Below are 24113 nucleotides of genomic sequence, written 5' to 3'. Positions count from 1 at the left end.
AGAGTGGAAAATCTTCAAAGCATGGCTGGTCTGCCTCTTCAAAATCCAAATTAATCAATTGAAAAAGCGCAGGTTTTTTTACGTAACGTCTTCGATTTGATATGTGGCTAAATATTAAATCGTTGACAGTCGCTACGGTCCGTAACTTTTTGTTCAAAATCTACAAAATTTATATAATAAACCACGTACAATAATCCAAGTTTCCAAACCGTGTTTTAGCGTGTCCTGAATCGCTACGGTACACCTATAATAAGTGTTTATATTCGCACTATACCTCGGTAATTTGTCAGATTTAAACGGAGGAAGTAGACCCGGCTCTTTTGCTGCTGTTGTTATTAACCGCTAGAGCGCCAAAAGTTACGGACTGCAGCTTTACGATGGTAAAAGGTAATACTACTCTAAATATCACCATTTTTAGTTGAATATATTAGATATAACATCTTGCCGTTTGTGTTTTCAACGTTATACGAACATCCATGCGTTAGGTTCATTTTAAAACAATGCATCAGGCTTCATTTCAGGTAACATTTTATTTTAGTTTGAAAATTTCACAAGCTTCGTCAACAACAAAAGACCAAGTTAAACGCCACAAATCATTTAAACACTGCTACAAGGTTTCTTTCCTCACCGTAGGTTCTCAAAACGACAGTAACCAAAGAACCAACTAGACAAACGGGAGAAGAACGTTTGAAAAGACTGAAAAAAAAAAAAAAAAAAAACCTACAGAGAAAAAGAGACAAGACACAAGGTCACACAAAAACAGCACACAGCCTACCGACTAGACCTGAAGCTGTGCCGTCTGTCTCAAAATCAGTGGCTACTGCACGCAGAAGCTGGATGAAGCATTCAGTAATTGTCCTCTTCATCAGTGCAGCAAGACCCCCACAGGGATCCAATCATTCCCATAAGCCTCAGTGCAAGTACAGTAGATCCAGCCTTTTATGCTACTTCCTGAACTATTAGTCTTCCACAACGGCATTGTGAATCTATTGCTCTTTTTCTATTTATTCTCAAAACAATGATTGTTCTTTACATAGAGAGAGCATCGGGCGGCATGCGGTGGATTTGGCTTGCGGAGGAAGGTGAAAGTGACCGGTGTGGATCAGCCTGTAGCTGCTGCAGGTACCTGGATGACTCTGAGGTGGTGACCTGTGATGCAGGTAGCTGGCTTCACATCCTTGTGAGTCACTGTTACAGCGCAGAAGTTCCTCTGAAGCTCTTGAGTCCGTTTTGAAGATGGATGTCTTTGTGTAGGACATGCAGACAAGTCTGTAGAGCACGAGGCTGAAGCGAGAGCATGCACAGATGTCCTAGATATACAAGAACTCGGTAACTGTTGAAACATTACACTGCCACACAAATGACTGTATATTTTTTCCATCACACAGTTACAAACACGTTACCAGCGGCATAAACTCTACATCATAATGAATCTCTTACGCATACAAGTAAAAAGACAAGTGCTCCTTAATTGACAAGTGCTTACGCCATCTTCAGATACCATCTAGATCTGGAACGTTAATTGTGTTTTACAGAGATGTTGGTCTTCTTTTCAAAGCTTAACTCAGTTCTGTGCCCCTCCAGTGGCAGATTTGTCTCCTCAGCACATGTGTCACGGGTTGCTTTTCTCACACCCGTGAGATTGAGGCAAAGTTCAGTCTGAAAGTTAGAGGAACATTCTAGACAGTGAGAGGAATGGGCTGGGATGACACACTGGTGAAGTGGAGGACGGGTGGCTGCCAGTGCCTTTCGCGCTGAATGTGGATGAATGCATCGGATGCATTGCATTGCAGTCACTCCAGTAGGATTGTGGCTGGGGAGGGGTGCTGAGCCAGACCCAGGGAATCTCGGCCAGCGCCTTTTCTGCTTTCGTTTCGGCTAAGTTTTAGAGACAGCAGGCGGAAACGGCTATCCAGGCCAAAGGTTGTTTTAGTGTTGCTGATGCTGTTGTTATTGAGAACGTTGTCCAGTATGGCTTCAGCACCTTCTGCTCGGTCACCTGTATGCAAAAGGTTAACCCAGTTAAAATCAACCACATTTGTTACAGAGCAAAATAGAAAAAAAAATTAAAAAAATAAAGAATAAGATTAATAGTAAAAACAACAATTATTATTTTTGAATTTATTAAATTGTGTATTCTAAATAACATACATACTAAATTCTTTAAATTAAAATATAAAAATGGATTCATTCTTAAAAATATATAATGCATATACAAATAGATGCAATTCAAAAATATTGCATTGTAACAAAAACTATTTTACAATACAGTAAGAATTACTATCACTTTTTTTTATTTCTATAATATAAATATTATAGAAGAAATTTTGATAACACCTGTTAACTATTAACAACTTCTTAATTTGCTGCTTATTAATAGTAAGGTAGTTGGTAAGTTTAGATTTTGGGTAGGATTAGGGATGTAGAATAAGGTTATGTTGAATTAGGTAAATGCATGTAAATATAACATACATATAGAAAAGAAATATTCTTATACACATTTATCATTATATAGTAATATTAACTACTACATCTTTAAATTTCATGAAATGCAGTCATAATACATGTACAAAAATGTCATTTCATAATTCTTCTATATATTTATTCGACTAAAATTAATGTGTTAAATAAACAGCCCTCCTTAAAATAAAATTTTACCAAATAAATGTATTAGTTGTGCAAAACAAAACCACCCCTAAAACACCACCCTGCAATCCATCAGTGAGATTAATGAACCCCTCTTGAGGGCACAGGTGCAAACAGGCAGGAAAACAAGAAAAATGACACTGTCTCACAGGAGAAACAAGAGCAAGTCTTAATACAATCCCTCACGTGCAAGTGCAGCGGTATTTGGGTCCAATCCGTCAACATAAACGTATCTAAGAATATCTCACCTCTCTCTAGGTCGCACTCGGGGGAGGAGGCGCCGCTGCATTCGCTGCGTGGCCCTAGGATGGGAGACATCAGGCTAAAATCAGACAAAGAGACCGTGCTGGGCAGGTCCAGACTGCAGGGGCGAGAGGAAGGGGTGGGGGAGGTGGAGGTTGGAGAGCCAGAGGAGGAGGACGAGGAGGAGGAGAAAGGACAGGCCAAGTCCAGAGGGCTGTTTGGCCCAGAACTGAAGCTACTGTTGGACTGAGTCTCTGAGTCTTCTTCTGACATGGCACTGGTGCTGCAGTTTTCATCCTCATAGGAGCCAGATGCCACTGCAAAAGACAGGGAGGAAAGATCAGACAAGGTGACAGACTCTGAAACGTCCTGGTGTGTTTAAAGTCAGCATTAGATTTTTTGATCGAAATGAACAAGGATCTGTACATCTATATTAGTGTATTTATATATTGTATAATAGACTGATCCTATATCTTATGTACATAGTTACTACATATATAGCTCTGCTTGAATGAATATTAAAGCACAAGTTAACTGGTACTCACTCGAAATTCCATCAGACTCCAATTTGAAGGCAGACAAGTCTTCACCAATGACACCGTCACCCTCTGCCCCTACGCCTCTCTCCCGCGGGCCAATGCCTGAGGAGCGTCTGCGCTCATGGATCTCATCAGAGATCATCTCCAGGTTTCTCAGGGCAGACTTATATTCCCCTTTAGCCTGTGTCAGCTTGGCCTGGAGGTCATCCACATTCTTCTTCAGTTGCTTAAGAGGTAAGGACAGAAAAACAATTACCTGACATTGGAAACATGATGTAAAACAAGAGAAAAAGAATGACTGCCAAACATAGGCAAATAGATTTAAAACAAAAAAACAAAAACAACATTGAATAAAATACATAGGTGTATATATATACACATATAGAGCCAATATTTGTTCTTAATACAGGTGGTAGCATTTCCCTAGTTTTAAGCATAAACCTGATTAAATTAAAATTAAATGTAATCTTAAAATATGATTAAAAACTATTTGCCAAAAGGATAAAGAAAATAAACAGAGACAGTTTACTTGTATTACTTTTAACACAATTTCCATAAATCATCTTTAAGTACCTCAAGCTGCAAGTAATATTTTGCCTTCATTTCAAAGTAGGGCCTGAAAAGGAGAGAGGGAGAAGCGATTAGAGATACTGTAAAGAGCTATAAATAGCATCCTACATATCACCATGGCAACTGTTCACATATGCTGACACGTTAGCAAATGCTGAGTGAGAAGATAAGTAGGGTTGAGCTTCCCCATGATCCTGCTGAGTCACTATCACTCGTGAGAAACCCACCCTCAACTAAAGCTCCCCTCAGATATTATTGGGTTTACAATGAGTCTTGACACTTGACTCTCAGCATAAACTATGGACAAAACTACCCACTTAGTCTTCCAGTTTATCTCTGCTGAAATTGCTAGTAAATTAACTAGAACCGAGAAAAACCTACAATTCCCATGAACTAATAACCTAGCAATTGTGCCATTTTGTGTGCAATATAATCGTATGTAGCATGTCTTATGCATAAGCTTAAATGGTTTCACAGAATGCTTGTGTATTTAATGGATTGTTCTGTACATACTTAGACTTGCAGATGGTGCGTTTGAGCTTCTTCTCCAGCTGTTTCATACGGTTCATTGCAGCGGTGTATTTGGCAGCGGTCTCCTTGTGCAGTAGCTCACTGCGTGTTTTTATCTGTTCGGCCTCCATCACCTGCACACCAAAACATGGATTTTTTTTTTAGTGTTTTCTGGTACACTTTAATCTATCGTCCCACACTTTTGCATCACTCACTCGCTGTGTTGCGTGGTTGAGCATCTCCTGCCAGGCCGAGTCAAATTGCCGCTTATCATCCTCCAACAACCTCTGTTCAGCCAGGGCGATGGTTTCTTTGGCTGCCCGCAGTACCTCCGTGGCCCGCTGGAAGTCTTGTGTGGATCTCTGCGCTTCCAGCTGAGTCTGTGGAACAGGTAGAGGGCAGGAGCATCAACCATGCGTGTCTGATGACAAAGACAGCAGCCAGCACTCCGTCATGATTACACTCGGAGCAAGGCTGGCAGATTGTAAACCCCCTGCTCAGAGAACCAGCTGACTAGAGACAATGAGGCTCGATGCCTAACCACTTCCATCAAAAACACTGCCTGGATAATAAGAAATCCTTTGCAGAGAATTACTGATAAATGCAAACAGAAGTAGCCAGCAATATTTATTAGCCGATTATTAAAAGGATATTAACATAATCATGTAGTAAGTAAATGAATAAACACACTTATTAGTTTAACTCTTAAATTATTCAAATTACCACAATACTATGATAAGATGGATAGACAGATAGATAGATGTGCTGTCAAATTATTCGTAATATACATTTATACTTTATAATTTATATATTAAATGTATTTACATATGATACAATTTATATGAATATATACCTGCAAATATTTTCAAAATATGTTTATATGTGTATATATATATATATATATATATATATATATATATATATATATATATATATATATATACACAAAAAAATTATGACCTAACATGCCATTTTAAACAATAGTAATCAACAGTGTGTATAATCTATAATCAGTGGTTGAGATGGAGAAACTTTACTCATGCACAGAATATATATGGATGACATATTAAAGCCACCCTTGAACTTCCTTTCTGGTCAATTAAAGCCAGCCATGCTAAAGCTGTGCAAACATAATCCTTTCCTATTCCTTCACTTTTTAACTTTAATCTCCAAGTTACTTCCACTGACAGAAAATCTCTTACCGATTCAGTCTACTTAGCCAAACAAAACTTCAGAAGTTTTCCAACCAACGGCAAGGAGGCAGTTTTAAACTTTAAAGCGATTTGTAGTGTAGTATTTGTATCATGTAGTTCTCAATTTAGAGAAAATCAATGTAATTCATACAACATTAAAATGTTCTGCATTTAAGTGGAATATTACGATGTGTTTCATCCCTACATCCATCCATTATTAAACAAAACATCATGGTTCAATCTGAAGGTGAAGACTATTGCTAGAGAGCAGGTAACACTTCAGAATAGGTAACACTTGTTAACTACATCTTTTCCCGTAATAAATTCTTAATTTGCTTACATTTTTAAATTAAGTTTAGGTATTAGGGATATAAAATAAAATTATGTAGAATAAAGCATTTAATATGTGCTTAATCAGCTCTAACAAATGGCTAATATTCTAATAATATATTAATAAGCAACTAATAGGTGTATCCGTTAAATAAAGTGTTACCAAAGAGCAGCATGAATATTCTACCTAACATTGTTTTATTTATTTGTAGTAAACAGGGTGATTTTCATGGTAAAACTGAACATTTTAAATATGTGTCATTCACTTCTGTTCTATGAGACCTTGAATGCTATGAGACAAAACTGAATATGTACAGTATCAAACATGTAAACGGCATTCCCACAGATATACAGTAATCCCAGGGATAATCCTGTAATTTTCCTCTAATCTGTCCTATCATTGTCTTTCATTTGAAAAAGCTCAATCCATTTACTTTTTCTTTCCCCCCTCCTCCATCCCTTCTTCACTCACACACTGGCTATTTTTAGCTCAGGCTTCAAAGTTGATGTGATGCTGCCGCATTGCCACGCTGACAGCAGGGGATCGCTGCAGACGGCAGGACAGACCTCCAATCCAATCAGTGAAGGACACAGATGGATGGTGCTAAGTTGATGAAGTAAGTGTATTTTAGCAACATAAAGCATAAGGCAAAGCTCAAGCTATGTGTCTTTAAAACGACCAGTACACTAAAGAAATCAGCATGTGTCAAAACTTTGGAAGTTTTCATGTTCATGCAAGGAGTGTATCCTGTAAAATATTCTTTAAAATTGTACTCTGGGAGGTCAAAAGTTGTTAAAATAACACCGTGTCAATCTCAAATTGAGAAGTTTCAGGTTAAGGGTGACCCAGTTAACATGCTGTTTTGATGTACGTAACCAATTGCCCTGGTTCTGAAAAAGTAAAAAGCATTTGTGATGCTTTTATGCATCTCATTTCACATAACATAAAAACAAGGTCATTTTGACTCGTTCTGATCTGGAGATCATCGTACTGAAGACTAATGCTTTTATTGCTTCAACGCACACTGCACTCGGACTTCGAGCTTAAATGTGAATCTTCAAAGTTTATCTTATCAAACATTTCTATATTAGAAAAACCTTGGACTGAATCAGGACTAAATATACATTAGGGTTTCCCATAAAATAAACCCCCCAAATTCTTTGTCACAAATAGAGCTTAACGCTGTGATAAATATAGCCATTCTGAACCAACTTATTGTTTAAAGATTATTGACTGAAGGCGGAAGGCAGCAGAGAGGTTTTGACTCATAAACTCAAATCGGCTTGGTGGCATGCGGTCAACATTTTAACAGTTCACCACCAAGACAGCACACATTCAACCAAGCAAGCGTACATAAACTCCCATTCCCAATTTTCCTGCAAAGGTCATGAGGACTAAAAATTTTCACTCTCATTCCTCGGAGTACTCTGGTTGATTAATTTCCTGCCAACACATATGCCATGTGAGGATGGATACAGGAAAAATAATCAAATCAGGAAAATAAAATCAATCAGAAAAAAGTGGGAAAGATGATAGGTAGCCACAGATAAGATAAAGGCATTTACAACCGTCCCTCCTGACGTACAGCCAAACATTGCAGAATATCATCAGAAGGGTTTCATTGCACTGCCTCGGTGTTTGACTGCCAAAATTATGTAACAAAAACAGATTTTCCTCACATAACTGAGCAACAGAGAACTGAATTTTGCACTGTTGCCACCAGTTTTTTTAAAGAGCGATTACATCTTAGAGTTCAAAAGGTTTCTGAGCCATTCAAGAAAGACTCATTGTAGTTAGCATAGGGGAATTAAAGGTCATGTTTAGGCCTATTTTATGCTGTACTGAATAAATATACTAGTCCCACTCATTTATACATAGAACCAGGAAAAGCACAAACATTGTCATTAGGAGAACAAAAGGTCACATTTAGGGCATCCGAGTTGGTCATAAAGTGAAGGAATTTATATTTAAACTATTCATTTTTATGAGAAGGCAAAAGTGCTGCAGTGGCACTCTGCAAAGAGTTTGATGACACTCACGCATAGCTGCAGGTGTTTTAAGCCATGCTGCCCATCTGAGCAATGCCCACTTCCCAAACTGAAGTGCTGAGTGAGACCATTGAAATCATTATTGGATATGACAAATCGGCAGCATAAAGGTCCTTGTCTGTGTTTAAGTGAACTCTGAGGACACATCACAGCAAAAGGATTTCCCTGGCTCCTCTAAAACAGAGGAGTTCAGTGTTAAATCTAGACAGAGTCTAAATGTTTACAGCATAAGTTGGTACTTATTTCCACACTCTACATCAAGGTTATATAATGATTTGCTAAACATGAGGATACCAAATCATTATGCAAGTTGTTTACATAAAAGTCAAAAAGTGCAAATCAAAAACACGTTTTAATATGATTTAAATAACATTTTAATTTTAAAAAAGTAAATTAAATGAATACTTCTATTAAGCAACGATGCATTAAATTAAGTAGTTTTTTTCTCCATTGTTCTATTCATTAAAAACTGCACAAAACATTATGCAGTACAACTCGAGTATTGAACTGCAGTGATGGATGCTAAGAATTCAGCTTTTTCACTGTAATCAAATTAATTCAGCCTTTGTAAGCAAAAGATTTCATAATTACTAAACTTATCTCTAAAACCTAGTGGTGTAAATGTTCAAGCCAACATTGTGCCCAATTGACTTATTATACAGAAGAAAAAGAAACTTCTATTGGTTTCTGCAGAAGAAGGAAAGTCATACAAGTTTGGAACAACATAAGGGTGCACAAATTCATTTAATACCATCAATATACTAAATCATGTAACTTCAAAAATCTTATTTAGTATTCACCTTTCAAAGCTCTTGAATAAGTCTTCAAACCTCCATCCTAGTACAAGAAGCTGATATATATATTGTATATGAGAAGGAATGCGTGTGTGCATTATTTAGAAGAGCTCTTAATGAGAAATGTGTTCTGAATTATTAATATAAGAACAGCACTGAAAAATCTTTCAACCTCAAATCAGCAGACCAGTCATACACGGTGATGTTACGCTTTCCTGCATTCATTATACCTCATCACTGATTCCATCTAAACTCAAGAGTCTTCAACTGCTTTCAAAGCTGAGATATACTGACACCTTCTACTGCAGAGACCCTGTGATCCATGCAATTCTTTTTTTAAGTACTCTGATGGACACTTGACAATTGTATGAGTTTAAACTAGACTTTAAAGTAGGGCAATCTAAACACATCAAAGCACAGATAGGATATATAAAAATATAAATTATCGTCAGCTCAAGCTCTAGCTCGATGAACAAGCCGTTTTAACCTCCGAACAAGAGGTTTTAACTTCTGAAAATGATAGTACAATTTCATTTTTATTCAGGGACGCACTGGAATGCTTCAGATCTACAATACACAGTAGTATAAAACAGCCACCCGTTTCTCTGAACACAGCACAGTATAATCTGGTAAAAGGGAAGTGATAAATCAAGAACAAGCTCAGAAGAAAGGAGAAATGCCTCTTAATAAAGGAATCATTTGAATTAGAGGGGGTTTCCGCTGAGGTTGTTGACAAAATCTGGTAACAGTTTGCTTATTGGAAATATTTTTTTTAAATATACTAGAGGAAATTTAGGGGAGATTGGTCAGCGAGAGACAGTGCAGTGGTGGGTAAAAAAGAAAGAAAAAGATGGCAAACTGCAGAGACAGCCAACAGTTAAAGCACCACTGCAGTCAGGTTCACTGCAGAGAGAAGAGAGAGACATGAGACCGATCATGCAGAGTACAGACGTGCCCCACATCTATTTTATACATGTGCAACACTTAAAACATTTTAGCTTTGTGGCCATCTTTATGATAGTTTAATTTATCGTTTGAATGTTACAGCTTCTCCCTAGGAGTCAACTTGTGTATCAAATTAGAATAACCCGTCAGTATAAAAGTATCTTTCAACAGAACGAAGAAGTTCATTTTTCATAATAAAAGGACAACCCAGACAGGACGGTTTCCATAAAAACACTGCAGTTTGTCCCTGAGGAAAACAATAACTTCTAAGGACACGTCGCTCTCTTTCACCACCAAGGAAACTGCCTAAAAAAAAAAAAAACAAACAAAAAAAAAAAAACCCAGTGCTTTGTCAGTGAAATTAAATAGGCCATTTATAATTCTTCCTTCATGGAGAGAAAAACAACAGTCTAAACTACCTTGCTCTAGTTTTAGAGTGGGTCAGCGCTCGTGTTGTAACTGAATCAGAAATTTAAAAGTTCACTAAGTGTTGTATAAAAATCTGAGGAACTTTGCTTTAACAAGGAAGTAATGTAATATTTTACACCCCTTTCTTCAACACTTCAGCTGCAAAGGCAATAACCGAGATCAAGTGATAGTAGGCTCTTAAAATAGCACAGGCTATTTAAAAAAAAAAAAAAAAAAAAAAAAGAGAACTGAAAATCGAGCATTTAAACATTCACTCTTTTTCAGCAAAGTGTATTGTGCTCAGCTGAATGAAGCCAGCCACCTGTGACAAATCTAGAGTTAATGCTATACTGTGCCATACAGCTTATAGCAGATAACACGGTGATAGCACAGCAATCTCCTGAGAGGGATCAAAGACAACACAGCACAGACCAAATAATAGCATGCCAACTAAAAACAGACGTTGTGTGGGAGAAGTTGGCTTTAGGGAGATGATATTGGGTTCTTGTTTTCATTTTGTTGGCCTTACCTGCCGTGCCACCCGCCGTGCCTCCCAGTATGGTTTTGATTCTTCCACCGCTTTCCCAATCTTCTTCACCAGCTCGTCTAACTTTAGAGTGGCTTCTACAAGCACTGAACGAAACTTTTGTCTGGCATCCTAGACACAAATCAAATATAAACACAATCAGATGGTTGTCTTCAGGGATGCACATATACAGATATAAACACACACACACATACATATAAAAATATAGCTAATTTTAGATTAGTACTCTGTCGATATTTAATATCTTATTGTGCATTTTAATTTTCCCTATTTCTAGAAGTAGTGTGGTGATAATCAAATTGTAGCATTGAAATTTAATTGGAATTTTTATACAGGTGTGCAAAAAACTTTTTTTTTTTTTTTTTTTTTTAAATAGCAGACCATTACTTATTGGTATGAACTTATAATAAAGTTATTATTAATAATTTAAATAAATGCATAACCAGTTTATCTACTAAAATTAACTTTAAAATTAAACGATTCCTATATGAAACTCTTGTGAATTACACAGTGAAGATATTTTACAGATGCTTGATGCCATTGGAAATCTGGAACGTTTTCAATTTGTCATGGCATTCGGGTCAACTGCTTGGCACATAAAATGGTGATGCATAAAAAGAAAGTAAAATCTGTTTATTTGTAATCCGATTTGCAAGAAGATCTGTGAAGATGTCTAAAGCACACAGAAAATACGCTTCTCGCTTGCGTTGTAAACAAGCCTTTTCAGAGAGTTAATTTAATCATTATTTGAAATGCACTGCCCAAGGCAAAGTAATGAGATTAAACTTCATCAAAACACAGATTGATCATTTGAAACAGGCAAACATTCCAGGAAAAATAAAACACCAAGAGTTAATGCTCTGAAATGTAACATGGCCACTGACGCAAAAGCAACACTAATTTAAGCTCAATTACGGGATTCTCAGAAAAATCTGAAGAGTTGGACTCATGAAGCAGAGATAAAAATTTATACAGCATGATATACTGTCATTTGCTAACCATCTCTGTGTTCAGAGCAACCTAGAAACTTTGTGTGTCTTAAATCCAAGTATAGGCAATAAAGACTGTCTATATGCTTCATTTATTTCATCTGCAAGAAACAACTTGATCGTATTCAGTGTGGAAGACTGTGTTTTTGCTGATGTTTTAAAATGAAGTATTGGATACAATAAGAATCCTGTTCAGGTCAAATAAAGTTGGACTGCCAGAGAATTCAGCAAACAGTTGAGCATCTCTCTTTCGGCATCTGTTTTTGACTCGCAATCAGACTACAGACCAGCTAGGTCATCTTATTAAATTATTACATTAGGACATGCCCAAACAATGAACTCTGTGGCACTGGGACAACTCAGTGCCACCAAAGTGACCACATGACTGAGCCTGAACAGCAGAGCGTGTTTTCGTCTTAACGTGTCCTCGTTTTCTGCATGCAGACAGCAAGTCTAAAAAAGCTCTGCATGGGAAAACCATATAAAGGATACGAAAGCACAATAGCAACACATCACAGTCCCTGTCACTTTATTTTAAAATTACATTTTAATAGTTACTTTTTACTGTGTGTAAAGTGCAAAATTCTTTTTTTACTGGATACAAGTTCCAGTCACTAATGTTGCTCAGACAACACTTGAACTATTGCATAATCCTGACGTTATGACAAATTCTGTACCGCGGTGTGCCATGGTTCAAAATTCTAATGTAAATCAGGTGACAGATTAACAGTTTACCACCTGATAATATAGATTTACTAAAAGCTCGAATACGGCATTCTGCTTTCAGAACCAGACCGGTTAAGGAAAACAGAAAAAGAAAAATGTGGATGTAGTGCAGTCCCACCTCGAGCTCAGTTTCACATCTGTTGATGTCGTCTGTGGACTGATTCAGCTTCTCAAGCTCACCCTACAAAGAAAACTCAACAGTCACAAATCTGATATAGGGACAGGTCGGATATGAGAAGTGAACTTCTGTTTCTCATAGATGGCAATAGCACAAAGAGAAAGCGACAAGTGGGTTAACGCTGCACGTGCATATATTTTGACACGGGGACCCGTGGAAAACTCCAAAGGGCTCTTAAAGGCGACAATTAATGCAATGTTGCCATGTTCGCTTATTATAATCAGCTACACAAATCATAAAGTAGCTAAATGGACAGTGTACTATTGCGGTTTATTGTTATTATTATTATTATTATTTTATCTGGCACTGCTAGTTCTTTACATCCTATATAGCCTAAAAAAAAACAATCAACTAGCATTTGTCACTATCTTTAGTTTGTTTCGCCATTTAGTTTCTGCTTCTTGCCTTTCTCGGTTTTTATCTAAATTATGCACTACTCTATTAATTAGTTTACTCTACAAAAGGATTATATCGATCGAATAAGGATGTTTTCACCGCGATAAAAACGCAGGGTCGCTTCTTTCAGACCTATTGTTTGTTTTGTCGGAGCAGGTGGCTAGTTTTTCCACAGAGATCTGGCAACACTGAAGTGGGGCACCCGCGGACTCAGTGCCGCAGACAAGCCGTCAATAAAAAAAAGCAAGTTGCGGCGAATAAATCGATCATTCCCATCAGGATCAAGCAGTTAATACAGAGATTAACACGCAATGTCACCGATAAGCTAAATGTGACATGAAACAACCAATTAAATCAACGCGTAAACGCAACGAGTGTATTTGAAGCGATCCTTTCATCTTATTCGATACAACGCTTTAAAACACAAAGATAAATTGGGTCTACCTGAATTCTCGGGTCCACTTCTTCTTCTTCGGGTGATTCAAATTCTTCATCCGACCTGTTCTCCTTGTCTGAGCTGTCCATTTTATTTTACTATCTTACAAAAGAATTTAAAGCGATGCCCTCCTGTGAGGTGAATGCTAAGTGTACGCGCCTGTTAGAGATTATTACACATGAATCGCCGAGATCTTTCCCTCAGACGGTCTGGATTCCTCATTTAAATAAAGGAACGCTGAGATGCACGCGCACAGCTGTGCCGTATGTGAGACGTGAAGACGAGGTGAAGACTGTCCCCGCCCCCTTCGCTCTCTCTCTCTCTCTCTCTCTCTCTCTCTCTCTCTCTCTCCAGCTCAACACTTATTACAGGCAGTGAATGTCAAATTGTTGGCAGTGACAAAAACGCTTTGTCTAAAGAGAGCACTGGGATTCCAGTGTTGGACCTTAAAAGTGCACAGGTGTCATTCCACACGAAATGTTCACCGTTGTGCCATTAATAAGGATGAAAACTAAATATAAAAAATGACACAGGCACTTTACTTTACTTTGCCCACAGGCACAATGGCATAAGAAAAAGATACATAATTAAAATACATAAAATACATCCCTGTTTTTCACACTTAATGCTTTACATATGAGATTTTTTTTTTCCTGAAAAACAACCTAAGTCTGCTACTATTATATTTATTTATTTATACACACACACACACAATACTGTGCAAATGTTTTAGGCAGGCTTTCAAAAATAAACATTTATTTCCATAAATGAACAAAATGCAGCGAATGAACAAAAGAGAAATCTGAATCAAACCCTTTGCCTTCAAGGCAGCGGCGATTCTTTTAGGTACACTTGCACACAGTTTGAAGGATCTCGACTGGTAGGTTGTTCCAAACGTCTTGAAGAACTAACCACAGATCTTCTGTGGATGTAGGCTTTTTCACATCCTTCTGTGTCTTCATGTCATCCCAGACACACTCGATGGTGTTGAGAACAAGGCGCTGTGGGGGCCATGCCATCACTTCCAGTACTTATTGTTCTTCTTTACGTTGAAGATAGTTTTTAATGACTTTGGCTGTATGTCCAACTCCTTTTGCAGAAATGCAGCCCCAGACGTTCAAGGAACCTCCACCATGCTTCACTGTTGCCTGCAGACACTGATTATTGTACCGTTCTCCAGCCTTTTAAAGAACAAACTGCCTTCTTCTACAGCCAGATATTTCTTACTTTATTGCATACTTGAGTCTCTTGGCCTTGTTCCCACATCAAAGGTATGGCTTTTTGGCTGCAACTCTTCCATGAAGACCACTTCTGGTCAGATTCTCCAGATAGTAGATGGGTGTACCTGGGTCCCACTGGTTTCTGCCAGTTCTGAGCTGATGGCACTTTTGGACATCTTCCAATTTTTGAAGGGTAATAAGCTTGACGTGTCTTTCATCTGCTGCACTAAGTTTCCTTGGCCGACCACTGCGTCTATGATCCTCAACTTTGCCCGTTTCTTTGTGCTTCTTCAAAAGAGCTTGAACAGCACATCTTGAAACCCCAGTCTGCTTTAATATCTCTGTCTGGGAGAGACCTTGTTGATGCAGTATAACTACCTTGTGTCTTGTTGCTGTGATCTCAATCTTGCCATGACATGAAGCTGTCTTCCACAACCTTGGTAGCAGAGTTTGGCTGTTCCTCACTCAGTTTTAAGCGTCCTACACAGCTGTTTTTGTTTCTGTTTATGACTGGGTTTCAACCTATGTGTGACAATGATGATTATTAGCACTTGTATATATATATATATATATATATATATATATATATATATATATATATATATATATATATATATATATATATATATATATATATATTAGTGCTTTCAAATGATTGTGTGTGTACTGTGTACATTTATTGTGTACATATATATACACATATATGCATGTATATATGTGTGTTATACGTTTATATATTAATTATATTTAATATATTGAATATATATAACATTAAATGAATAGAAATATATACATGTAAATGCAGGAAAATATTTTAAATGTATGCTGTATATGTGTTCATATAATATACACAATACACACACATATATGTAAATATATTATTATTATTCATTAATATTTTAATGTTTTTATTAATAAAATATTTTAAACTATAAAGACATTTTCATGCATTTTTATATAACACAATCTTTTAGGTTGGTCAGTTGGGGATCTCAAAATGTTTATACTGTGCTATTATCCTGACACCAATTGTCAAAAATTGCATATTTATAGAAATATCAGCAAAAAATCTTATGATATAAGCACAATATACTATGTAATTTGGAGGAATTTATTTATTTTTAAGTGTTTTACCAGTATTTTTGAATTTTACACTTCATTGCATTGTGTTTTAGAGTTAACAGAAATATCTGTAAAATTATTGGATGATGAGCTGCCAGTTATTTTACAGATTTATTATTTTTTTTTTAATTGCTGCATATCCTGCAGTCAAAAGCATAGCTAAACGTAAGTGTGAACCATTTTACTGTCTTAAGGCAGATATGTCGCATTAATAGATACAAATTATTAGACATGAAAGGCCTTAAGGACACTAATCCTCTTTTCAAAATAAAAGAGGCAGTCATTGCATCGGAATGACCCTATGGGAACGTTTTCCAAAAACATCATTATTATATAATATCTCTAATGCCAAAATGTTCCAAAGCCATGATTAGATATTAAAGACAGTCTGTTAACATTTCTAAGAAGCATGACATCAAAATATATCACTAAATGAAGCACAGGATCGTGATTAAAGGTCAAGTGAACTTTACATACAGATATGCTGAGCAACAATTATTGATATAGTCTTGATGTGATAACATAATAGATAACACTATTCTATACCACAAGAGGGCAGCCTATGACGATGATGTGCCCGAATTAGATGCCTCCTTTCTTTGAACTAATATATTTAAGTAAATCATTAAAACTGCTTGTTAGTTTGTAAATTTCAAGTGTGTTTTCACAAAGGGACTTGCTCATTTTGTTTCTGGAAGTCTTTGGCTTATGCATTTTGTGTCTGCTGTCCATGAATGTAGCTTCTTCAGCATGTCTAATCATACCGAGACAGAAGTGCATTAATAATCTCATTACTCAGTTGGATTACTGATAATATTCATCATGTTGTAAACACATAAACTGTAGTGTTTTCTTGAAAGATGCACCATCCTATGCTTACATAATTTGCTTCAAGTGCAATCCTTTATTCGGTTTCTTTTAGTAAACCCTGCAACCTCAGATCCTGTGTGTCACAACAATAACGTTTTTGAAAGTACTGTTGAACTCCGTGAGCTGTTTTTGGCAATGAGAAGGCCCAAAAACATACATCCAAACATACAAGTGATTGTTCCTAATCTTGTCAACACTTTTTTGATTCACATTTTAATACACATGAAAATATCCTACTTGAAAAATTCTACATATTTCTCTCAGAGACCCCATAAAACATGAGTGCAATCTTTCTCGCTTTAAAAAAAGTAAAACCCTTTTTTAAAACTGTGAAGTCTCTGAAAGAACAAGCATGGGGTGTCCTGGTCTTAAAATGACAGAAGGCCAGATAAACATATTAGATAATTATAAAATTGTACCGTCACTGTTCTGTTCTTTTTCTAGGTCACAAAGCGCAAAGACAAAACGTAGCTATCTGCATAAAAACAACGCAAGGCCGCATCGATTCGTTCGTCGCTCGATTGCGTGAACTCGTATGGAATATTCTGCTCGGATTACTAATGTCTGTTAAAGATGGCGCCCTACATTAACTGAAGGGGCAAATGCGTTCTGCGAGAGCATATACGAATTGAAGACGATTACTTTATATAATCACAATGTTTTTAAAAAGCATTTTTCGATCTACAGTGTTGGGTTTACGGACACGGAGTGTATTTTCAGGTGCAAGGCAGGGTAATGCTGTTTTACCTGCCTTCACGCAGCCTCAATGCAGCTTTTATGCGAACTGGACGTTAACCAGTATTTGTAAACGTAAGTATTAATTTTTACCTCTTTTTTTTTTACATCCTTACTCCTCGACTAATAGACTGTGACAACATCTTATAGGCACATGTTCGCAAACACGAGACTGTTATTATAGCCATTATGATTTTCATGGGTCATCTCAACACTTATCCGGTTTTATTTTTATTTCGCCCAATTAAGCACTTTCTATCTCTCTTTGAGACCGACTGTTTATGTTACTACATAGGGGTTTCTTATTTTGATTGTTCAAATTTTGTATTTCATAGTTGGGTGACGTTTTATAGACAGATTGAGCAGTTACAGTATTAACCCCCAGGTGGCTCCAAAAGCCCGGTCACTACATTTCCTGATGAATCAAGTATAGCCCTGCGTCCGTGTTCATACTATACATAGTACATGAGATTAAAATAAGTATGTCCCAAAGCATAGTATGTTAAAAAGAGTATGGCAAAAGTCCCCGGAGGGTGTACTTTGAAGGCGCGGACCCGTGCACACTCTAATGCCTGATGTTGCCCACAATCCACTGCGCTTTGGCGAAGGATTCCGTCCAGAACTTCAAACACGAATAAAATACGTTAGAAAAACTACAAACATGGCGGGTGTGCGTGAACGATGGTTAGGTAGAGAGGTTTATAAAAGACATTTTGCAGACTAATAATCAGCATTTAACCTGTTAAAACAATGTATTTATGTTATCTGTTATTTTTAATCTGCTAGAGCATTGTGAACTTTTATAAATATCCGTTTGGTCATTAACTTTTAAATGCATCATTATGCAGAAATTTCTCTCCAGTACTGTAGGAAGTTAAATGACATGAAATGTGGAGGATGTTAACTGTGACAAGATGATAGACAGGCCAGTTTACAGTGACGGGGTGCGTGTAACAGGTGACAGAGTGGTAAGTTAAAGACGCAGTTACGTGACGTGATAGCAAAGCTTGCTTGCTCATCAACTACACACTCAAAAGCGTGTATTTTTTCTTAACCAAAAAAGTGCATCAGGTAACATGATCTAAAAACGCCCCGATGTGGTAACTTGCTGCATCCCAATGTCAAGTGTAGGCAACGACTATAGAGTATCCAAGACGGGGACAAATGCAACGCTTAAAATGGCCGATCAATCACAAGAAGCCGTCTAAATAAAATAAACACTGATCCGTGAAGTCAGCGCATCGTTCCGGTTGCTATAGAAACAGCATTCTGAGACGTGCCTGAAAAGCTTTTTATAACGCTATTCGAGAAAAAGAAACAACAATTATTGCACAGTTGTCGTCAAAATGTATTGGTGAATTCAAATATGAAATTTAATAGTAAGTTTAGTGAACAGAGCTAGAAGATGCACTTGGATGCCCGATAGTCATTTCGAAGATGTCTACCAAGTGAAATGAGGTGTCTTCTAGGTCTCTATAAGACTAATATCCGGGCATTTAATGAGGGTAGGTTTAGCAGTGGAATTAGGTAGAAGTGATCATTTTGATTGCATTTTGATTGAGAGACACCCAGTAGTTTAAAAACGCCCAGAAATTCATAAACGCCTACTTTTGCTCTGCTGAGACCTCAGTCTTGACCGAATAGCCATCAAATCATCAGTGTTTTCTCATATGATCTTTGTTTTGTCATGTCCATATACTTTAAGCTGTAGATCTTATTCTATACGATGCAATAGTAGCTGTCTATTTTGAAATTGTCATTAATAATTTCTTCGGCAAAAGCTACTTTCGTCAGTTCTGTTACTCAGACATATATCCCCCCCCTCATCGCTCTATATACAGTTTATTATTATTATTATTATTATTATTATTATTATTATTTCTCATTAATGTCCTGTGGTAGTAATTTTTGACTGGGTAGAACACGAGTGAACATTTTTTTGAAGGCCTTTTTTGAATCATGAAATTTGTGTGTGTGTGTGCAAAAATCAAATGACTGAAGACCACTAAAGGGTTAATAAAAACAACAAAATGACTGATACAAGTTAAGGGAAGAAAGCACAAGATGGTTGTTACTTAGCTGTGAGTAAGTAGCGATATGACTAAGTGTTAGTTATCGTACCAGCAATGTGATAAAATTGACGATTGTGGGTTTAATTGGTGTTGCAGACTTGTTAGGGGGGCTGGTGTATATTTGCTGTTATGGTTTTGAATCTCCCCCTCAGTAATATAGTATTAATATTATCATTGTCGGCGACTAATGCATTAAGAATTAATTATTTTGTTTGGAAAAGCAATTATTTGGACTGCACATTTTGTTTTCTCTGTATTACTTGACTCGTCCACATTAATGTTATTAATTCACTAGTCTTATTAGTGTACGTATGGGAGTGTTTTTTTTAGTTTAGTTTAGTTCTGTACTTGTGTTCATGAAAATTAATTAAATACATAAAAATGAGTGAACTAGGGTTGCTGATTGATGATTCATGGGTATTCTTCTCTTTTTATGTTATCTTAAACATGGGTCTATCGATCGATCTTTAATCACTGAGTTGAACCACCCCAGATTTAAAAATGAAAGCATTTTAGCATTTCTAATAAAAAGATATGTTCAGACAGAAAAATAAGAATAATTTATTATATGTAAGATATTGTAATGTTTTCAGAAGGAGGAATTAAGATGAACATTTTTTTTTTTTATAATTTCAAATGTTAATAATGTTTCACAGTATAACCATTTTTACCGTATTATCAATCAAATAAAAAGTCACGGTGAGCATAAAAGTTTAGAAATTCTTTCAGAAATGGTCACTCCAAACTTTTGAATTGCAGTCTAATTTAGCAGATGAGTTTGTCAAAGTATCTTTTTTAAAGGGACAGTCCCACAGAATATTGTGGTGTGTTGTTCATGGCTCCTTTCTGTAGCTCTTAAGAGAGGTTGCCACCCGTATATTTCAGTAGGGTTACATCTCCATTTCGCTCTCATGTTTCCTTGTTTATGGCACAAAAAATAATGTGTGTGTAAGTTCCCACAAAACTTATGAACTATGGAGTGTGTGTATAGGTTGTTTAACACTCTAAAATGTGTATTAGGCTGATTTGTGAAACTAGCTTTTTAGATTTTACCATGCATTGAATTTAGAAATCCTTCACACTTGCATAGAAATGAAGCAACAGCTTTTTTTTTTAAGCATCAACAAAAACATTTGCCCATTGCTTTAGTGCCTGAAAGTCAATTTCTTAGTAATCAGAGTTAACTAGGTCACTGCTTTAGCTTTTTTTTGACACGTACTATCAAATTAGTATAAGTAGTGCCATGCTTTACGGAGTATTTCACTGACGGCATTCTGTCAGCTTTTACAAACCCTCACGTTGTTGTTCTAAACCTCAGCGACTCTCTTTCCAAACCAAATGTTTGCTTACACGGAAGAAAGTAATTCAGGTCAGGTTTTGAATGACATGACTATGAGTAAATGAGAGAATTTAGTTTAGTTAAAAACCCAAATGTATCTTTTTATTATTTTTTTTGAGACATTTTTATTCAGTATCAGTAATTATACTAATATAAAACCTCATAGTGATTAAAAAAAACATAATGTAATGATGTCAGTAGCTGTAATTGTGCCATTTACAAGTTTAAGTGAGTAAGTAAGTGTAAGCGACCGGATGAATAAAAAAAAAAAAAAGAAAAAGTTTCCATTACATATTTCTGTTCATCTCTGCTAACCTGACATGACGTCATTTCATATGCGAAACGCATCTCTGGCTGCAATATTATTATTTTGCCATTAGGGGGTAAAAAGGATGTGACCAGCTACAGATACAGTTTACAGGTTAGCTGCAAACCACTAAAGCTGGTGATCTCGAAATAAAGCCCGTTTTCTTCATGGTTGGTCAATAATTGTCTAAAACAGATTTGTTGTAGGCATTTGACATTTGAGCAACTGCATCAATTATATAGTAAAATTAAAACTGGGTGTTAAGTTGAAATCCAGTGCTTGTCATTTTATAGTTACATGGAATGACTGTGCAAAAGTAATACATAGTGTAAGAACGTTTTACAAGTTTGGCAAAGTTTATTTGGCAATGATGGTTATGAATATATTTTTTTTCATGACAGTCTCACAGTCTCTTTTTTTTTTCCTTGAGTGGGTGTGAAGGATGTGGCCAACCAAATCACCCCCACTCTTGGTGACACTTTGTCACCATTGACGTGTATTAAATAGTTTGAGCTACAGAAGACATAAACCGAATCTTTTCCTCAGTGAACTTCAGCATCATTAATAATTCTAATAGTTTAAAGCAGACATGCAGTGACACAGCATATATTAAAAACAAAGTTATCCTTCATTCTCAAGGAATGTAGTTTATTTATTTATTATCAAGCCATTTTAAAGGGCCTCAGGCAATACAGAGATGTTGACTTTACTGTTTGTTTTAGGTGATGAAATCCTCCTAAACCAACCAGCGAGGCAGTATGCTCGGCCCTCTAAAAAGAAACAAGGTGAGAGGAAAAAACATACGATTTGATTTTGATTTTTTTTTGATTTGATCAATTTTTCATTGTACTCATTGGCTCTTTGCTTTCTTTTCTCTCCAGAATTCCCAAGTCAGCTTCAGGACCTGGAACCATCCATGCTAAAGCATGAATATGCATCCGTCCCGCTTGCACAATCGTGTGTTTTTGCATTGACTCATTTATCATTGTGTGAACATTATGATTGTGTATTTGGGTTTAAAAAGTGACTTCTTTTTTTTTTGTGCTTGAATGTACAGTGGTGTAAGTATTGTGTCATGTCATTGCAGGATAAACGATGTGGTGAAGAAACTGCTTACGCTGGAGCTTGCGAATCATGTACGATTTTCATTTCCTTTTGATTTTTGTTGTATGTCAGAATTCAAAATGGTCTGGAGTAACCTCATTTGCTGTGCATTTAGGGTAGCTTTTTCTCAATTAATTTAAACTACACAACTACTACTCGTATTTTAATTTACTTTTCTGTCGTAATATCTTTTTTTAGAGTGAAAAACTGCGTTTGAAAGAGGAACAACTTATTGCCAAGGTGCAGAAGGATGAGAACGACCGCAGTTCAATGGAGGTCAAGGGTAAGTTCTCTTTTTTTTTTTATTCCGCAATTGACAAAGTCACTGTTTTAATCATCCTGGAATCTCAGACATTGACTCAACCTTGGGGAATGGTCTTGTTTGTGTTGCAGTGGCCATTTTGACAGCGCGTATTCGCAACTTTCAGGAACATTTACACAAGCACCCCAAGGTAAAAAGCTCTTCTGTAGTGTGACTTTTTTTGTCTGCCTTTAGTAAAGGTGTCAGAACTTTTGTTCCCACTCCACTTGATTAACACCCACAGAGAAACAGGATATCCTGTGCATATGCTCATGTCTTCAATAGTAATTGAATCTTACACCATGGTTCAATTTCTTTTAAAAATTAAAAGTTTATTCAGCGAGGACACAATAAAAAGAATTGACTGTAACAACTTATTTTGTTCAATGCTGTAATTTTAATCTTTCTGTTCGTCAAAAAATAAAGTGTGTAGTTTCCATAAAAGTAATAATCAGAAAGACTGTTTTGAACATTTCTAATAATAAGAGATGCGCGATATTATCAGACGATTTTTACTTCAGGAAATTACTTCATACCGCCCCCAAATATTAGCTTACGACCAGTTGGTAAATCGTTATTGTGAAAATAGATGAAATAGGGAAGTTAGTTGTGAGAAAAGCTTTTGAAACATTAGTTTTTTTTTTATAGATGTTACATTGTTTCATATTATAATTAAATGTATATGCTAGTTTATATGAATAATTGTGAAACCATTCATGTCACAAACCAAAGCTTTCTGTTCTTAGTCATATTATTTAAAAGGATAGTACTTTTAACACTCCAAAGTTTTGATTGTGTGGAATTTCAATGAATGGACAAAAATGAATAAATGAATCATTTCAGAGAGACAAATTAGCGTACAGCAACATCAAAACCTCTTCACTTTCATTCCATCAGGATAAAGCCAACAAAAGATTGATGCTCATGGCCATCGATAATAGGAATAAAAAGCTGAAGGTTCTGAGAAAGACTCATTATGACTCCTTCGAAAAACTGTGCCGAGAGCTTGGAATCACATACACGTTCCCTCCTGAATATTATCGGCGGGTCACCCGACGTTGGCTGGCCAAAAAGGCCTTCTGCAATAAGGTAATGTTCTCAGACCAGCTCAGCCAAAGTACGCCTATGTTTTCATGGTTTGTGTTTCAGCTTTTGCTTACTTTTTATATTTTCTTCCTTTCAGGTCTTTCAAGAAGTACAGAAACAAAAAGCAGAGCAGAGAGAGAAACAGAGAGCAGCAGAGGCTAATGGAAAGTAGCCGTCAACTTCTACAGAACCAAAGGAACTGTGGCATAGTGATGTTCAGATAGCTGACAAGACCTGTGTGCTGAAATGTCCTGAAGAACAATCTGATACAATCTCTTTTGATGTCACATTCTAAGAAAAAACTTAACAGAAACATTTATGCTCAACACAATTTTATCAACATTTATTGTCTTCAATGGTAAATCACCTTTTGGCTGCACCAAATAAACGGTCTTAAAATTCATTGCTCGGTCATCGTTCCTCACAATACTGATAATTATATCTGAATAGCTTCACAG

General features: G+C 36.5%; 2 protein-coding genes across 2 annotated transcripts; one reads left to right on the top strand and one right to left on the bottom strand.

The window, feature by feature from the left end:
• Window positions 1–511: 511 nt before the first annotated feature.
• On the bottom strand, window positions 512–13790 carry sh3bp5b (SH3-domain binding protein 5b (BTK-associated)). The gene is made up of 9 exons (XM_043261649.1): window positions 13508–13790; window positions 12608–12670; window positions 10757–10885; window positions 4724–4888; window positions 4512–4642; window positions 4002–4044; window positions 3435–3654; window positions 2895–3206; window positions 512–1999 (listed from the first exon to the last, which is right to left on the bottom strand). The coding sequence occupies exons 1-9, from the start codon at window positions 13586–13588 to the stop codon at window positions 1794–1796; spliced, it is 1350 nt and encodes a 449-aa protein (XP_043117584.1). The 5' UTR covers window positions 13589–13790; the 3' UTR covers window positions 512–1793.
• Window positions 13791–17264: 3474 nt separating this feature from the next.
• Window positions 17265–24058, top strand: mrps15 (mitochondrial ribosomal protein S15). Its single transcript, XM_043261050.1, has 8 exons — window positions 17265–17521; window positions 21887–21949; window positions 22046–22121; window positions 22252–22300; window positions 22467–22551; window positions 22662–22720; window positions 23467–23658; window positions 23753–24058. The coding sequence occupies exons 1-8, from the start codon at window positions 17368–17370 to the stop codon at window positions 23825–23827; spliced, it is 753 nt and encodes a 250-aa protein (XP_043116985.1). The 5' UTR covers window positions 17265–17367; the 3' UTR covers window positions 23828–24058.
• The last annotated feature ends 55 nt before the right edge of the window (window positions 24059–24113 follow it).

This window comes from Puntigrus tetrazona, chromosome 16 (assembly GCF_018831695.1).
Source record: "Puntigrus tetrazona isolate hp1 chromosome 16, ASM1883169v1, whole genome shotgun sequence".
Classification (NCBI taxonomy): Eukaryota; Metazoa; Chordata; class Actinopteri; order Cypriniformes; family Cyprinidae; genus Puntigrus; species Puntigrus tetrazona.
Note: the sequence above shows the minus strand (reverse complement) of the source record. Positions and strands in the feature narration are given on the sequence as shown.

Coding starts and splice junctions, on each gene's coding strand:
- sh3bp5b (XM_043261649.1), bottom strand. CDS start 13,588: ATGGACAGCTCAGACAAGGAGAACAGGTCGGATGAAGAATTTGAATCA. Junction 10,886..12,607: donor GATGTGAAACTGAGCTCGAG/GTGGGACTGCAC, acceptor ATTTGTGTCTAG/GATGCCAGACAAAAGTTTCG. Junction 4,045..4,511: donor CGCACCATCTGCAAGTCTAA/GTATGTACAGAA, acceptor TCTCCTTTTCAG/GCCCTACTTTGAAATGAAGG.
- mrps15 (XM_043261050.1), top strand. CDS start 17,368: ATGTTTTTAAAAAGCATTTTTCGATCTACAGTGTTGGGTTTACGGACA. Junction 21,950..22,045: donor GCCCTCTAAAAAGAAACAAG/GTGAGAGGAAAA, acceptor TTTTCTCTCCAG/AATTCCCAAGTCAGCTTCAG. Junction 23,659..23,752: donor AAAAGGCCTTCTGCAATAAG/GTAATGTTCTCA, acceptor TCTTCCTTTCAG/GTCTTTCAAGAAGTACAGAA.